Below are 17,291 nucleotides of genomic sequence, written 5' to 3'. Positions count from 1 at the left end.
ACACGTCCAAGCAAACATGTTTTGCTTGGATAGTCAGCGCCATCTAGTACCAAATAGAAGAACTACTATGGTAACTTCTTCAAAATAATTTAGTTTTACAATAGGCAGCGCTGTACGCTGTTAATGATGTATATGAGAAATCTGTACATGTAATAAAGAAGTAAATAATCAAATAAAAAATATTTTTAAAAATATTTTTTTCTTGCCGAAATATTTAATATTTTCATTTCTTCGCTCTGGTGTCGAGGCAAAACGCAGTGTTGAGTTCCGCTACTAAACACGCAATTATTCCAGAATTCGTATAGAAAATGAAGTATCTTAACACTAAGTTCTCTCTACGTGTAATAATAAAAAATGTTAAATATTTTTTCTAGTTCTTTCATAATCTTATTAAAATCTTAATCCCATTAATTCCTTAACAGACTAAGAAAAAAAATTAATTATTGATAACTTGTAAAACGAATAATATATTTCTTTCTAGTTATAGATTATAATAATAGTTAATTAACAGTCAGTCACAGCATTAACTAAATTTTGATTGAAACTTAAGCTTCCATATCTCAATCAATCAAGGAGCCTCTAGACACCTGTCAAAGAGGGTGTGGGTCCGCATAAAGCATACTATTTACTGCTCATATACTTGTCTATAATTATTAGTATTTTGACAGTATTTTGATATGAAAACAGGGAAGTTTAAATAGTATTTAATAATTAATTAAAGTTTTAAAAAAAGTTTGTTTTAATATTCAATAAAAAATAATGTTTAAGTTCATTCGCGTTTTTCTCTATTATATTCATCAATTAAACCCACAACCGTACGCAACGGACGGCGTCAAAAGCTTTAAATTATAATTCTAAACGACAAAAAAATAATTTGAGCAAAAAAAATCATAATTATAAAAGCGTATTTCCGGTATTTAATACTAAAATTCGGTAACAAATGGAATGTAAATGTAGTAGAACTAAATCACTTCGTTCATATATGTACATATACGAGTATAGTACAAAATCAGGGTCATTTTCTAGTCTGAATATCTAGATTCCAGACACAACGTGTTATCACACGATTAATCTTCTTGTTCATTAAATCTTATCGTTATCATACATCAGGATGTTCTAACAAAATGGCCTAAACCACTTTTTAAAATATATCAGTAGAGAATTCAGTAAGGAAACAAAAAACATTGATACTTTACTCTTTTCTCCACTACAACTAAACTATCCATTATTACGAAAACTGATCAGTTTTAGTTATACTGATATCGTGTCCTATATAAGACTAAGACGGAGTAAAACGCCGCGAAAGAAGTATTTTAAATATAATTACAGCCCACCAATTTATACACGAAATCCACAACCACAAGATGCAATTTTTTTGCATGATTGTTTCTATTATATACACTTTAAGGCTGTAATTAATTGACTTTAAATATATAAACGGCTACATATATTTTTTCTGATTTTTTTAAATATAAGTTACGCCTCTTTGCAACGATAACTCTCATATCTGTCTCACATAAATCGAGGTCAACCAAAATTTAGACGCTTCATAGAAAGTCTATGTGATTAAATTAGAAATAAACAATTTCAATTTAAATTAATTGAAGTGTATACAAATTATTTTATTTATATATTTATTGGCAATATTCCTAATAACGGTATATGTAGGTAAAATAAATCAAATTCTATACATAAGTATGTATATATGTACATGAAGAATAAAAAAGAATACCATAAATTTCTATTGAAATCGAAGTCGAGCCAAGCGTTGCGTTGTGAGTCTCGCAACTCAACACGGAGTGTATCAGAATTTGGCAGAAAATGGGGAACAGAGTGTTTTAACACTAGGTTCCCTCTATTTACGCTGCAGCTTAAGAAAAAGAGTGAAACTGTTTATTTTAAAATACCCATGGCATAACGTGGAATTGCCAAATAACGCTAGGAAATTTACCACTGCGCCACCATAGCCATTGTGAAAAACTTTCATTCTCCCAAAGCATATTTAATTACCATCAGTGAATTATCTCGAGAAAATGCAGAAAATATTTTGAAGTTGTAATTGAAAAGAGAAATTAGTTCTTCTTTAACCTAATAGTTTCTAGAACAAAGAACATTTAGAAGAGCTTCGCCCAAGCGTAGGCTTCTTACGAAGTAGTTAATTAAGGTGAGCAAACAAACGGCCCTGGTAACCAGGACCTGGTTCGGAACAAGTTTTAGCGAAGTTCCAAGTAAGTACAATAATTCAACCGTCGACGATAGTGTAACGACTGTCTTTATGCTTTACAATGATATAAATTTCAAATTATACTTAGACTAGCGGACGCGCGCAGCTTCGCTTGCGTATTTAGGGGTGAATTCTAATATACCATGAAACATGTGTTCAATTAAATACGTTTAATAGTCTGAATTTCAAATTTTATAAAAATTAGTGCCGATTTTAAAATAAATCTATACATACTTTCAACCCCTTACTTGCACCCTTAGGGGAAGAATTCTAGAAAACCATGAAACATGTGTTCAATTAAATTCTTTTAAGAGTCTGAATTTCAAATTTTATAAGAATCGGTGCCGATTAAATTTTTTTCCATACAAACTTTCAACTCCCGATTTACACCCTTAGAGGGAGAATTCTTAAAAACGACGAAACACGTATTCAATTAAATACTTTTAAAAATCTAAATTTCAAATTTCATAAGAATCGGTGCCGATTAAATTTTTTTTCCATACAAACTTTCAACCCCCATATCACCCCTTTAGGGTTAAAATTTTTCAAAATCCTTTCTTAGTGGATGTCCAGATTACAAAAGTAAACATCTGTCCAAATTCCACGTTTCTATCATCAGCGGTTACGGCTGTGCGTGCGTCTTACCTCAGTCAGTGAGGACAAGTCCTTTTATATATATAGATTTCTTTTATTTTGTAATAAGTAGGTTTTAAGAGTACGGTAAAAAACTAACGGGCTCTTAGGCCAGTCTTGTCGCAGGGACAAAGGTGTGTGACTGTAAACGCCACAGATTCTGGGTTCGATTCCCACTCGAGGAAATGAAATATTTAATATTTTCATTTCTTCGCTCTGGTGTCGAGGCAGAGCGGCGTGGAGTTCCGCTATTCAACACACAATACCTCAACTTTGCCGAAAAGTGCTAAACTATGTGTATTAGAATAGGCAACCCTAATACATGCGGGATGACAGAAATTTAGTTTAAAAACTGTCAACTAGCTAGCTCTTCAATTTTTTGCAAAATAATAATATTAAAATAAACCGTTCGTTTGCCTTGTCCTTTTTCATAAAAAAAAACCTTTTTGTTTTTCCTTAACTCAATATCGAAATTCATATATATAATAGCAAAAAGATAGTAACAACAAAAATCACAATATATTTGACATTTACGAACCAAATATTACAATTTTAATAATGACTTTGATCTTTCACAATATCCCATGACTTCACCATCAAAAGGATATAAAACAAAATGGTGGAAAGATGGTTATTGATCAATCAAATGGAATGGATTTTCAATATCACAATATGAAATTTTTCGCTGGGGTAATTTGATATTTTATAGTATAATATTGAACGGTTGTTTTAAAATGTATTTTTAGTTCCCAGCAGAGAAGACTCCGTTAAGATACTTCGTGTTGAGTTACAGAATTCAACGCCGCACTTTGCCTCGACAGTGCGTGTTTTCAGTTCAATCGAAACAAAATGGTTATATTTTTACCCTAAAAACAGGGAAATTTGACATTAACGAAGAATGTTCTCATCTATACTAATATAATAAAGCGGAAGAGTTTGTTTGTTTGTTTGTTTGTTTGTTTGAACGCTAAGATCTCTGGATCTATAGGCTATATAATATTATATTACACATATATACTAATTAATTAAAATACTTTCTAATTTGACATGCAATTTATTCTGCCATGTTAATAACAACCGTCGTCGCTACGCGACCGCGTTCGTTACCGCGTCATTTTGATATTCATCCTTATGAAAATAAGTATAATAGTCACTTTTAGCATTTCCTCTAGATTGAAATTATATCTCTATAGAAATTATATTCTTATATTTCAAGCAGGCGTAGCCGCGTCCGGGTCCGCTAGTATTTATTATATAATTTCTTTTAATTAAGAATTTCAATAGATATATGTGTGCTCTCATTTTGCACCGAATTTAAAAGATCGGGTGGTAAGTGGCGAAATTAACGTCGTGCTTTGAGTTTTCTGATATATATTAAAAAAGTATTCCTATGTGTCACGTATAAAATTAATATTTTTTGTTTTTATTTTAGTTTTATGCACATAGCAGAGTGGGCAGAGGGACCCTGGGAACCTAGTGTAACGACACTTCGTTCCCATTAAGATAGATCCGCCACTTTCCGCCGAATTCTGGAGGTATTCCGTGTAAAAATATTAAAAATGAAAATATTATATTAGTTAAGAGGCAGTAATTTTAGTGAACCGGTGGTAAATTACTTGACGTGCAAAAAATTAAGCTTGTAACTTCTTACTTTGAACAAAAATATTTCACTTTGACTTTTTATAGTACCGCTTCCCAAATTAAATGTACTTACCGGTTAAGGTTACCTACAGCCGCGAAAGTGGAGAACGAAGTGTTTTATCACTAGGTTCTCTCTGCCAACCCTGCTATCGAGCATGCATTAAGTTAAGGAAACAAACCTAGAGTCGTCGTATACAGAATATAGGTACATGCCAATTGCGCCAAAACGACGCCAATACATAACTGTATGTGATAACAACCGATAAGTAATTAATAATTGACTCCAAATTAAACCAAATTTAAAATTTTAAAACATTCAATCCAAACCTGTTTTAGTAAATTGAAAAAATATATAGCATTTGACCAAGTAGCTGTTTTTCTAAATGTAGAACTGAATGTATAAAAAGAAACTATGCAGACAGAAATAATCTTTAAAGCATCGAGGGGATTTCACAATGTGTTTTTTTAAGCCGTACAGGACCATGACTTTTGTCCCATTGTACGTATTATATCGAATACTTTAAGGATAAGTCACAATCTCAAAAAAGTTATTAAAGGTTAATTCCACAAGAATATTTCTTTATTTTATTTCGTATAAATATTAAATTATATTATATTATTTTAAAATTACCTTTTATTGGGCTGAATGAATATAGGTCAAAGTAAATTTTTAAAATTGCGTATTTAAAAAAACATATGTTTAAAAATTAATGATATATTAAACTAGTGTTATTTTCTTTTTTGGCAATATGAATTTAAAATGATATTTACAGGAGCAACCAGCTTCGGCCAGGGTCTAAAGTCTTTGTTCAACACGCAGGGGGCGCCGCTGGCCATCAGACAGTAGAGCGCGGCCCGCCGTCACGTGTACACGTGTCCGTATTACACGAACAGAAAACTTTCTTACGTCAAATCAATGGATATAACCTAACACGCCGTTCTTAACCGCGATGTGATAAAACAAAATGGTTATAGTTTCAGTGTTAACGTGCAAAAGTGTATTTGTAGTGACGTGTTAGCTATGAGCATCCAGAAGTGCCTTCTGGATAATTCTAGCAGAATGATCAAGGCGATGTCAACAGCGAAATCATCTAACAACGAAGTTAAAACGGTAAGTGTGTTTGTTACATATGTTTTCTATAAACAAACGCGTTTAGCGGAAACAGTTAAGTTATAGGTTATCTTTTTGACGTTTAAGGTTAAAAATAAACCCAGTTAATCATTAAACGTGCATAAGTTTTATGACGATGTAATTTATTTTTAATTGTATTATTTGTCATATATATTTATTTGTAACGTCTAATGTATTTTTAATGACAATTTTCTAATATAATATTCCTATTCCATATATTACGATGAGTTTTACAAGACTTTGTTTCATGAAGCACTTATTACGCCCATCAAATGATTAACATTATGTTCCTATGTATATTATTAGTCGTTCTTTGAAATCTGTCTTCATTAAAGTTTAAAATTATAAGAATTACTTATAGTGTTATTATAATTAAATCAAAGGTAAAATTCCTACAGATTTAACCCCTTTACGATAAGTCTGGCAGCTGTAAATGAAAATGACATTGACATTAGCTTTATAAAAATAAATAATAACAAATACACTTCAATGCTTATTAAAGATGGACTTTACTATTACTATAATAATATTTATTTCGATATATAATATAACTTAAAATGAAATAGTCTGATAAATATTAAAAGTTTACCTGTTACTTTGGCTAAAGCTATATTTAATAGTTATGTCTGATAAGGATAATTTAAAGAGCTATATTTATTAAATATTATTGAAATATATAATTATATAATTCAACATTATTTTTTATATTTAAAGGTATGTTTTAACAAAGGCCGTTTCGGTGTGTAGACACAACTCGCAACAAAGAGACACTCCCGTTAGGCCATTGTTCGTCACATGAATGACCATAATATTACTTCAAACACTGCAGGATAATACAAAATATATAAACATTACGCTGCTTAGAATAATATTTAACTTTATGTAACAGTAAACTACAAGAGCAGCTTCACGCTCTATCCCGCACACAGCAGGGTAGGCAGAGGGAACCTAGTGTTAAGTTCCGTTCCCCACTTTCTGCCGAATTCTTAGTTAAAATAACATAACTAATATAAGTATATTAATTTAGTGAACAATTTGTGATAATTGAAATCGCGTGATAATTTTTCGTACTTTGACCTCTATTTTATATGTGAAAATACCAAATATCCTCTAATCAAATTTATTTTAAATTTAAATAATGACAATGTGAGAACTGATGCAAGTTTCGTATATTTTTATTCTTATTTTTTTTCTTAATTTTTTTAAAAGAATTATTTTGATAATTAGCAAATTAAGACCCCTGAATTTTAATATAACTAAACCATTATTGATACAGACCCGTGAATTTTAATATAACTAAACTATTATCAATTATTAATTTTGATATAATACTCTCAAAGAAAGATTTACGTAAATAATTTTATGTAGGTAACTTAGAATTAGAAATGTGAATATTCATGTAGGTATTATACATTTTTAAAAAGATTTATAAGGAATGAAATATTTTAAAAGTTACTTAACTGAAGTTGTTTTGAATTTGTACTAATATCCTAGAATTCGATGTTAATGATTTTTGAACAAAAAAAGTTCCTTTACGCATAATTTTCGTAAGGTAGAGGGATCCTAGTGACATTAGATAGATCCTAGTGATATCATATAGAGAGATACTTGAGGGTCTCGGGATGAACATAGGATATTTTTTTTTCTCATATTTGTAATATTTTCGATATATACCATTATATTAAAATACTTATTAATTTGACATGCAATTTATTCCGCTATGTTAATAACAACCGTCGTTGCTAAGCAACGATTTGCAAAGTTTGTTGTTAGAAAACCTCACCCAAAATGCGCTTGCTTAACGCATCTCTCTATTGAAAACTGAAAATAATGTCATAAATATTCTTATAGTACAAGCGGGCGTAGCCGCGTTCGGGTCCACTAGTAATTTATAAATGAAAATGGCATTTCCAGATCGATCTCAGAGAACGTTTTTTAAATATGGGCCATAGTCCTGCATTTTCAACTTATGCGTATGAGATCTGTCATATTGTAAAAATTACTGTACCGATTTTGAAGAAACTTGACTGTTTCATATATTGTAATATATTTGATTTAAACAATAAAAGCGCCATCTCGATATTCCTCAGTTTCCGAGATTGAATTGATAGAGAAATTGACCGTACGTGAAGAAAGTTAACTAAGTTTATTATGTTGTTGAAAAGAAATATCAATAAATTATTTTTTAAATAATTTATTGACTAGAATTTCGTTTTGGGAAGATAACTCTTTGTTTATATTCTGTTTTATAAATTCTTGCGTTAAATTAAGTCTATGTATATATGTATTCTTATTTTTTTATTTATAAACACTTTAACGCCACCAATTGTACCGTACTATAAGTTTTTTTAACAAAAACTTATAGTACGGTACAATTGGTTGGTACGGTACAATTGTACCGTACTATAAGTTTTTTTAACAAAAACTTATAGTACGGTACAATTGGTTAATTGGTGGCGGTTAAGTTTGCAAAAGGATATTTTATAATTTATTATATCCAACATATAAACATACGCTATTCATATATAAATACATGCAGACATAAATACATATATACATAAATATACAGATAGATATCATATATACATTCATATAGAGATACAATAATGGACTTACATATATATATGCACAAAACAGATACATAGATTATAACGATAGATAGTACTCTTTAAGATGGCGCTTAAAGATATTAACTGATGTCGACTGTCTGATGAACCGGGGTAGCTCGTTCCATAATTTCACCGTTTTTACGGTGACTGATTCACTGTAGCACTTGGTGCGACATTGTGGAACCTCCAATACGTTGTCATATCTTGAACGGAGATTGAAAGACTGAGAGTGGGAGCCCAGGAAAGTGAATCTTTGTTTGAGGTATGAAGGAGTTAAAGGAAGATACAAGATAGAGTATAAAAGGATAAGTGCATGATAATTGCGTCGATGCTTGATGGTCAACCATTTAAGTTGAACTCGATGTTGAGTAATATGTTCATACTTCCGCAATCCAAAAATGAACCTAATTATTACATTTTGAAGACGTTCAAGCTTATTTTGTAATTGTTGTGACAAATCTAGGTAACAGGAATCTGCGTAATCCAAAATGGGAAAAAGAATGGTTTGAGCTAAAGATATTTTGAGATGTTTTAAAGTTATAATTTTCTTTAAGATGTTTTAAATAAATCTTTACTATCTTCCATTCTATTATCTTTATACCTAGTTGACATTTTCTTTCGAATTTAACATCAATCATTGCCGAATATAAAATATGTAGGTACTAGCTAAATATAGACTAAAAGACGAATAAACTATAACCATTAATGTACCCAAGAATTGCTTAAATATCAAAGTTCAAAGGTAAACTTTTATGTACAACTATATTTATATACCTTATATTATTAATGACCTATTTTTTCTATATAAATACAAAGAGAAATAAGAGCTGCGATATCATGTTTAATTCATACCCAACACGACATAAAGGTGTTAATGCAAAATAACCTTTAAAATTTACTTTTTTAAGGGTGTCTTTTCCACATATCCTTATTATTTTCTCTGAAGTGACGCCTGTATAGGATATTTTGCGGTTGATAGATTAGGTTATTCATATACTTGGTTCCGCTTGGTTGCCGTGCCGTCGACTTTTTGGGGGATTGCTCAGAATTTGGTGAAGCACTTGTCGTGAAAATTGGCTTTTTAGCATAAAAAGAGAGCATGAGTTGCCTAAAGGATGTTATAATAAGCTGGGTGATTTATCAGAACTCGAATTATGGTCGGCTTTTATTATTTTGCGGTAACATTTTAAATTTCTCTAAGCTGAGGGAATCGGGGAACGTAGTGTAAGACTCTTCGTTCCCATTAAGGCACTTTCGGCTGAATTCTGAAGGTATTGTGTGTTGAGCGGCAGAACTCAACGCCGCACTTTGGCTCGATAAAATAAACTATTTAATTAAATATTTCATTTCTTTGAGTAGGAATAGAACCCAAAACTTGCCGCCTTTACGGTCATACGCTTGTTAGCCGGTCCCTGCGTTACGACCGCCCTCAGATTAATAATTTATCATCAAAAATCTATATCGTGGACTTAATTATCGGACATTGAAACTTTGTTGGATTTCCAGGAGTTTGAAGTAGATATATTGTTTTCCACAAAATTAGAGTTTATTTTGTGCAAATATGTAATATACAGAACAAACTTTTGTGTTATAGTAGTATATTCTATACGTTTTAATATAAAATTCAAGTTTTTAGTCAATCCGCCAATTTCGCATAGATATTACCTACTAATAAGTAATGTATAGTGATAGTAAAATAATTGGACAGAAAAAAAAGTGTCAAATCTATACTAATATAATAAAGCGGAAGAGTTTGTTTGTTTGTTTGTTTGAACGCTAAGATCTCTGGATCTACTGGTCCGATTTTCATTGTTTTTGTTTTGTAAGAAAGCTGCATTCTTCAGAAGTGCTATAGGCTATATAACATTACATTACACATATAAACTAATATATTTTAAAGTATATTCTAATTTGACATGCAATTTATTCTGCCATGTTAATAACAACCGTCGCGTCGCTACGCAACCGTTACCGCGACATTTTGATATTCATCCTTATGAAAATAAATATAATAGTCACTTTTAACATTTTATCTAGATTGCAATTATAGTTTACTGTATAACATTCTAATAAATAATTAAGAAGATGTCACTGATTCCAAATGACCTAGCCTACGGGTGGTATAGTATGAGTATGACCGCCGCGAACAAGCAGATGACATTGACGGTTTTATAAATTTTCATACATTTTCGAACTATTGTAAATGTTTATGTAATTATTTGCTGTTTATAATTAATTTAAGATACACTTTGGTTCTTTTCTTATTTTATTTGATATTGCCCGCTAAAATTATCCTACTTAATAGAGAGAAATGTTTAGTTATTTCGTAGAGTCGATATCTATGTACGCACGCACGGAAAACTTTAGATACTTTTTCTAAAATTAAGAATATCTATCCTTTAGTTACTTTTAATCCTTTTGTTGGTTCATTTCAATAACTCAGAGAATTTTTTCTAATAATGTGTATCTACTTATTATTCTTTTTGATTATTTAAGCTTATATTTTCTTACTAATTGTATTGAAAATTGAAAATAATTTAATGAATATATTTAATAAATATTCTTATAGTTGAAGCAGGCGTAGCCGCGTCCGGGTCCACTAGTATAGATATATTATTTAACTAACTTTCTTATTAAAAGTTAAATAATTTTATAAACTCTCCAATTACTTTAAACAGTTTTCTGTTTTCATTAATACACTAATATTTTTTATGAATTTATAAAAAATTTTTTATTAATATTTTTTAAATAAGTAATTAATTTTAAATTTGTATTTTGTTAACTGTACAACACACATCACTAACGCGTGACGATAAAATAAACATTGAGTTTATTTACATAACCTATATTTAAATAGAAATAATCGATTTTTACTGTCTTCATTTTAATATTTAAGTACGATTCTCGTACTTGTAGGACGTAAAACACTTACCCGTACTTATAAACCGCTCTCAACTCTGAGATCCAACTTGAGACCGCCCTTAAGATGCCGTTTTAATGTATAGATTATAATTTATGAATGAGAATATCATCTCAAGATCGACCGGTGGATCGACCCATGTTTCAGGGTAGGCTGAGAAAAAATAGTTTTAAGGCCGTTTTCCCGTCCATTTCTCGTGACATTGAATTGTTTAAAATAAAAATAATTTATTCTCCCAATTGGAATCGAACCCACAACTATCCTGTTACAATCAGACGGTGATGGCCCTCCTATTGATTATTATTACGAAGCTCATAGATATTTCTTTAATAAAACACTTAGTGAAAATAACTTATTTCTTTGCGTCACTGTGCATATCTATCATCATCATCATCACCATCATCGACAGGCATCGATTGTCCACTGCTGGACGTAGGCTTTCCCCAATTCCAGCCACCACACTCGACCCTGAGCTCTTCGGACCCACCCGCTTCCCGCCAACCTCTAGGTCGTCGGTCCATCTAGCAGGGGGTCGTCCCACCACCACATATGTTACATCTATACTAATATAATAAAGCGGAAGAGTTTGTTTGTTTGTTTGTTTGTTTGTTTGTTTGTTTGAACGCTAAGATCTTTGGATCTACTGGTCCGATTTACTATGTTTTTGTTTTGTATGAAAGCTGCATTCTTCAGGAGTGCTATAGGCTATATAACATTACATTACACATATATACTAATAAATTAAAATACTTTCTAATTTGACATGCAATTTATTCTGCCATGTTAATAACAACCGTCGTTGCTAAGCACCGGTTTGCAAAGTTTCTTTGTTGTTTTAAGTAAACGTCATCCAAAATGAACTTATATTTTGATATTTATCCTTATAAAAATAAAAATTATATAAATATATTATATAATATTTAATAAATATTCTTATTGTTCAAGCAGGCGTAGCCGCGTCCGGGTCTACTAGTAATATAATATAATCAATATAATAATACCTATATAGATTCATCAATATTTTACAACCGTACTGACTGACGTAAAGTAAATTTTTCCATTGACAGCCATAGACAATTGACGAAATGTTTATAGCGTCGTTTGTTTTACGCGTCGTAAATTGTGTTGGAGCTACTTAGGTACGTGTTAATGATTCTTGATGTCTTTTGGGTGTTTTTTTTTAATACTTTTCTTTTTTTATGTAGGTAATTTTTTCAGTTGTTCCTAGTTGTCTCTACGTCTTCTTGGTTTATAGGAAGCCTCTATTGAACCTCTATTTGTTAGTGAGAACCGCATTAGAATTCGTTACAAAATTTAAAAGGTAACCCAAGTGGGAATTGAACCTTCTTCCAAACAATTCCAACCAATACTTTCTGAGATTAGGATGTTCAGCCAAACAAAAACTTTAACTTTATAATATTAACAAAGGTAGTATAGATTATTTTAACCCATTTTTCACCTAATTCCAGTTACTATATAAGTATATTAATACAAAAATCAACAAGTAAAACGTCAACGGCAATAAGATTGATGTCAAGAAAATATATAAGTTTTTCCCACAAGGCTATGCGTTATCAAATTTTCATGGTTTCATATAGGTAGTTTTCTTTGTGTGTCGATAATGTGTTGACCTCGATACAGATTTGATGGTAATTAGCTTAGCTAACTGTTTTATACTAACTTACTGTTTCTATACGAATATTTTAATACGTTGAGAAGCCTTTGTGTCGCAATGATATTTTTTTTTCTGACTCGTTGGTTGTAGGATCCATTCTTCTGAGTTTAGTCCACTCAGACTAGATTCCCTTTGCCGACCTTTGTATATGCGGGATACAGTGAGAAGCAGAGAAGTTGACTTCACGCACCACGAAACTGTGGAATCGTCTACCGTCAGCAGTGTTTCCAGGTCGATATGACATGGGTATCTTCAAAAAGCGCCTCTATCTTCACCTTAAAAGCCGACAACGCACCTGTATCTCCTCTGGTGTTACACGGGGTCGTGGGCGGCGGTGGTCACTTACCATCAAGTGACCCGAACGCTCGTTTGCCTTGGCCTTTTCCATAAAAAAAGGTTACTGTAACTTCACTTTTGAGCATCATTTTAAATACTGCATATATTCGTAGTAGAATAGCCACTGCACATATCGTTCTCTGGGATTATTGTCATGATAAATGTGGATACCATATTTAGCGTTGTCTCGTACTTGGCTTGAAACCAAAGTGATTTATCACTTTGTTCTTCCCCCCCAAGCTTATCCATAAAGCGAGTTTGAATTTTCTGTAGCACTAAATCTTTTAAGCTTTTTGGGATTATGTATTTTTCCTTTTAAGTTTGTTTGTGCTTACAATGACTACTCTAATGTGTTTTCGAAATTGTGCGTAACTGTTGTTTTTAAATATTTTATTTCATAAATAATGTGGCCCTTATACAATACAATTATATTGTTCAAAATACTCTAAATATAAATAAAATCAGATTCACACTGCACTCTCGGGGCAGGGTTGACATTCCCCATTTTCCGCCGATTTCTATTGATAATGTTGATAATATGTTGATAATAAAAAAAGATAAAAATTATACTTCATAAGGGTAATAATAGTATTTCTCTTAACCTAAGCTGAATCTCCAATTTCTTTATAATGTTTCCTTTGCGACAAATATGACAATACTTAGTTATTTTGTATTAAAATTGAATCAGCAGTGCAATTGTTTTGTTTATATTTGAAGTAATTAGTAGCTTCATGCTGTTTCTCGCATATAGCGGAGTATCTTAACATTAGTTTCTCTCTGCTTGGGTAGTTACAGTTTCCCACACACCGCCCAATTTTCGAGTATTTTCGACTAGTCTCACAGCGAAGAAACCCTTCCACATCATATACCCTTCTACGCACTGACATGTTATTCTTTTGATCTAAATTTAGGAATGTCACAAGTAAAATGGTTGCTATGACACCCGTCAGCAGCAGCAGCAAAACCGAGGTTATAGGTCAATGTACGACGATACTACGATCACGAGGAAACACTACCAGATATTCTAATATATATATTTTTTATTTTCTCCTCCCCCATTATATTATGAAAGAATATTATAAAAGATAGTATGAAAGAATATTCCTACGTTTGTATGCAAATAGAATTTATATATTGCTTTACTATCATGAGATGTCTATCATCAAGCACAGTTTTACTATCTCTAAATTAGATACGGATACTTAGCGATGTTTCGTTAATAGTACAATATCGATCCACACCTTGTCGCCTGTCTTATCTATATTATTTCAAACTTCCGTTACTGTTTGACTGACAGACAACGAGAGGCGAATTCTATTAAAAATCAAATCAAATTAGCATATTAATTCTATGTATTAGATGTATTATTCCCTCGAGTGGGAATCGCACTGACAACCGTCGCGTTAAAGGCATACTCTAGTGCCCCTGGGTCACGACGGCCTCTACTGTACTTACAGTAATGAAATTTGGTAAGTAGTGTAAGGGACCACTAAATGAGGATTTATTGAAATTTCTACAGAAACGAATAAAAACGAGATTTTCCATTTTATATCTTGAAGGTCAACTCAAACAGTTATGGGCTACGATGTTGTAAGTCAATACCAGGACCGATTTAAATAATATATTATTTGAGCACTGATGGGCTAACTGAATGTCTAGACTCTAGACTGACGGGGCAGTCATTAGGTATATTGAGATACCCAATTATCCTCTAAAAAAATATGAATTCTCAAACTAAGTAAAAATACATTTTTAGTAGGTACATTCATTTACAGACTAGCGACCCAAACGCGGCTTCTCTCGCTTTAACTTGTTATTTTTAATTTATTCAAATTATAAAAAATCTTTACATTTGATATATAAGCTATATTACTGTGAAGATTTATCTAAATTCGTTCAGAATTACTTGCGAGAAAGTGTAATAAACATCCATCTTCACAAACTTTTATATTTATAACATTAATAGGTCAAAGAGTGTCAAAGGTACCAGTTCAATTAGGAAAAGCATTTAAGATATAAAGAGAGTTCTTAAATGATGTTTCGATCGTTTCAGTAGATATATCTTTAGGTGCCAATGAATTAATTTGAGGACTAAAAGGAAATTGAATTTACGGACACTTGAGTTTCTTTGCCAAAAGGCTTAGTTGCAATAGAGAAAATTGCCAAAATTCTCTTAGGAAATTACTGTGCAGAACGACCAAAGTAGATCCTTGAATTGTAAAATGTAATATATATCTTAACATTATTTAAATAAGCATCTTCTTTATGTAGCATAAAAGAAAGTCATACCGCTCGATCACTGAAAGGATGGCCACTGGATTTTAATGTGATTTTCAATAATAGATTATTATCTAATTTGAAGCTTGTCGTGGCGTAGGGACACAAAGTGTCGGTAAACGCGACTGGTTGGGGGTTCGATTCCCACTGGAAGAAATGAAATATTTAATATTTCCATTTTCTTCGCTCCGTTGTCTTGTTCCGCAACTCAATACCAAATGTCTCCAGAATCCGGTGGAAAATGGGGAACGGAATGTCTTAACGGAATGTTCTCTCTGCCTACCCTGCTGTGTGCGGGATACAGCGTGACGCTAAAAAAATAGAATATTACAAATATATTATATTAGTGTAATACACTTGTTTACTTATATTACGGCACTGTTTAAATAATAAAAGAGAATTTCTATAGATAAATCACGTCATGTACGTTAAGGCATTGCGTGTTCAGTCGTTTGAAATCGTGCATTACTTTAATTCTTACGTAGCTATACATTTGTTGTGCTCTTTCTAAATGGCTGAAACGATTTTGATAAAATTTTAATTTTTCAATTTGAACGAGTAGTTTCTAAGATTGGGGCGTTCAACCAAAGTTAACAGTTATTTTAATTTAATATTTGCATTTGTATGTATAGATTTTTTAAAATCGTACAATGTATTTTATGTACCTACTTAAGTGACTACAAACAAAGATATGATAATTTTCACGATAACTGATATTCCATACTGTTGAATCATTTAATTCCTACTAGAGTACTACAAGACTTCAATACTCGATTGCTAATTGGTCATCAGTGTAGTTGAAACTTAATTACACTAAAGAGCTTTAATCTTTCTTATACACTAATGTTGCAAGTTAATTGTAATTAGTACGACTCTAGGATGTGAGTTATGTGATTAATATATTTAATATTTTAATTTTTCACTCTGGTAGCGAGGCGCGCGGTGTTGAGTTTCGCCACTCAACACGCAAAGCGTCTAGAATTCACTAGACGTCCAGGTTGACATACGTGCGGGATTCAGCGTGATGCTAAGAAAAAAATGCAAGTATATGATCAGTTGATTTATCTGGAATTTTTATTGGTCATAGGTGGTGGTTTTTCTTAATTTAAGAACTCATTGTACCCACTGAGGCGATGGTATTTACAAAGAGTAATATATATTTATTTATATTAGGTCTAGTTATTACAAAATAACAATGTAAATTTTGTTATAATAACATATTTGCTAAACCTATATTGACATTATACGTAGAGCCTCATGATATTATCCTATCAAAACATATACAGCTAGTCAAAACAAAAGTATATTATTTAGTAGGTATGTAGGTTACGTTTCATAATTTAAATTAAAAATCAATATTAAATCAACTTCACCCTGTATCCTGCACACAGCAGGGTAGGCAGAGGGAACCTCTTGTTAAGACACTCCGTTCCCCACTTTCCGCCGAATTCTGGAGGTATTGCGTGTTGAGTGGCAGAACTCAACACACCGCTTTACCTCGTCACCAGAGCGAAGAAATGGAAATATAAGTAAATTTAAATAAATATTTCCTTTCTTCAAGTGGGGATCGAACCCGCAACCAGTCGGTTTAAACTCACACTTTGTGCCCCTACGCCACGACTGGCGTCATTTTTTTTTATATAAATATACCTGTTTCTACCAAAACTCACATAGTCTCAAAAGTTACTAAGCTTTTAATGGATTCACGTGAAATACTGTCTGAAACAGATGTTAGAAGTTGTTTCCCCTATATTGCTTATTAATATTTATGTCATTCATATAAAATATATCGTTTTGTTTTCCCTGGAATTAAGGGATATTTCGGACATTGACGAAGGTCATGT

The 17,291-nt window shown here is 31.8% G+C and overlaps 1 protein-coding gene across 6 annotated transcripts in view; it reads left to right on the top strand.

Annotated features, from left to right (window-relative positions):
* Window positions 1–5,355: 5,355 nt before the first annotated feature.
* Trpm (transient receptor potential cation channel, subfamily M) overlaps window positions 5,356–17,291 on the top strand; it is a 177,345-nt gene continuing 165,409 nt past the window's right edge. For all 6 annotated transcript variants that reach the window (XM_085197314.1, XM_085197316.1, XM_085197315.1 and 3 more), the window contains exon 1: window positions 5,356–5,609. In XM_085197314.1, the coding sequence (XP_085053440.1) occupies window positions 5,520–5,609 (90 nt within the window). In that variant the 5' untranslated portion in view covers window positions 5,356–5,519. The remainder of the gene's footprint in view (window positions 5,610–17,291) is intronic.

Source organism: Heliconius melpomene, chromosome 14 (genome assembly GCF_056956725.1).
Source record: "Heliconius melpomene rosina isolate 202511_hmr_F chromosome 14, ASM5695672v1, whole genome shotgun sequence".
Classification (NCBI taxonomy): domain Eukaryota; kingdom Metazoa; phylum Arthropoda; class Insecta; order Lepidoptera; family Nymphalidae; genus Heliconius; species Heliconius melpomene.
Note: the sequence above shows the minus strand (reverse complement) of the source record. Positions and strands in the feature narration are given on the sequence as shown.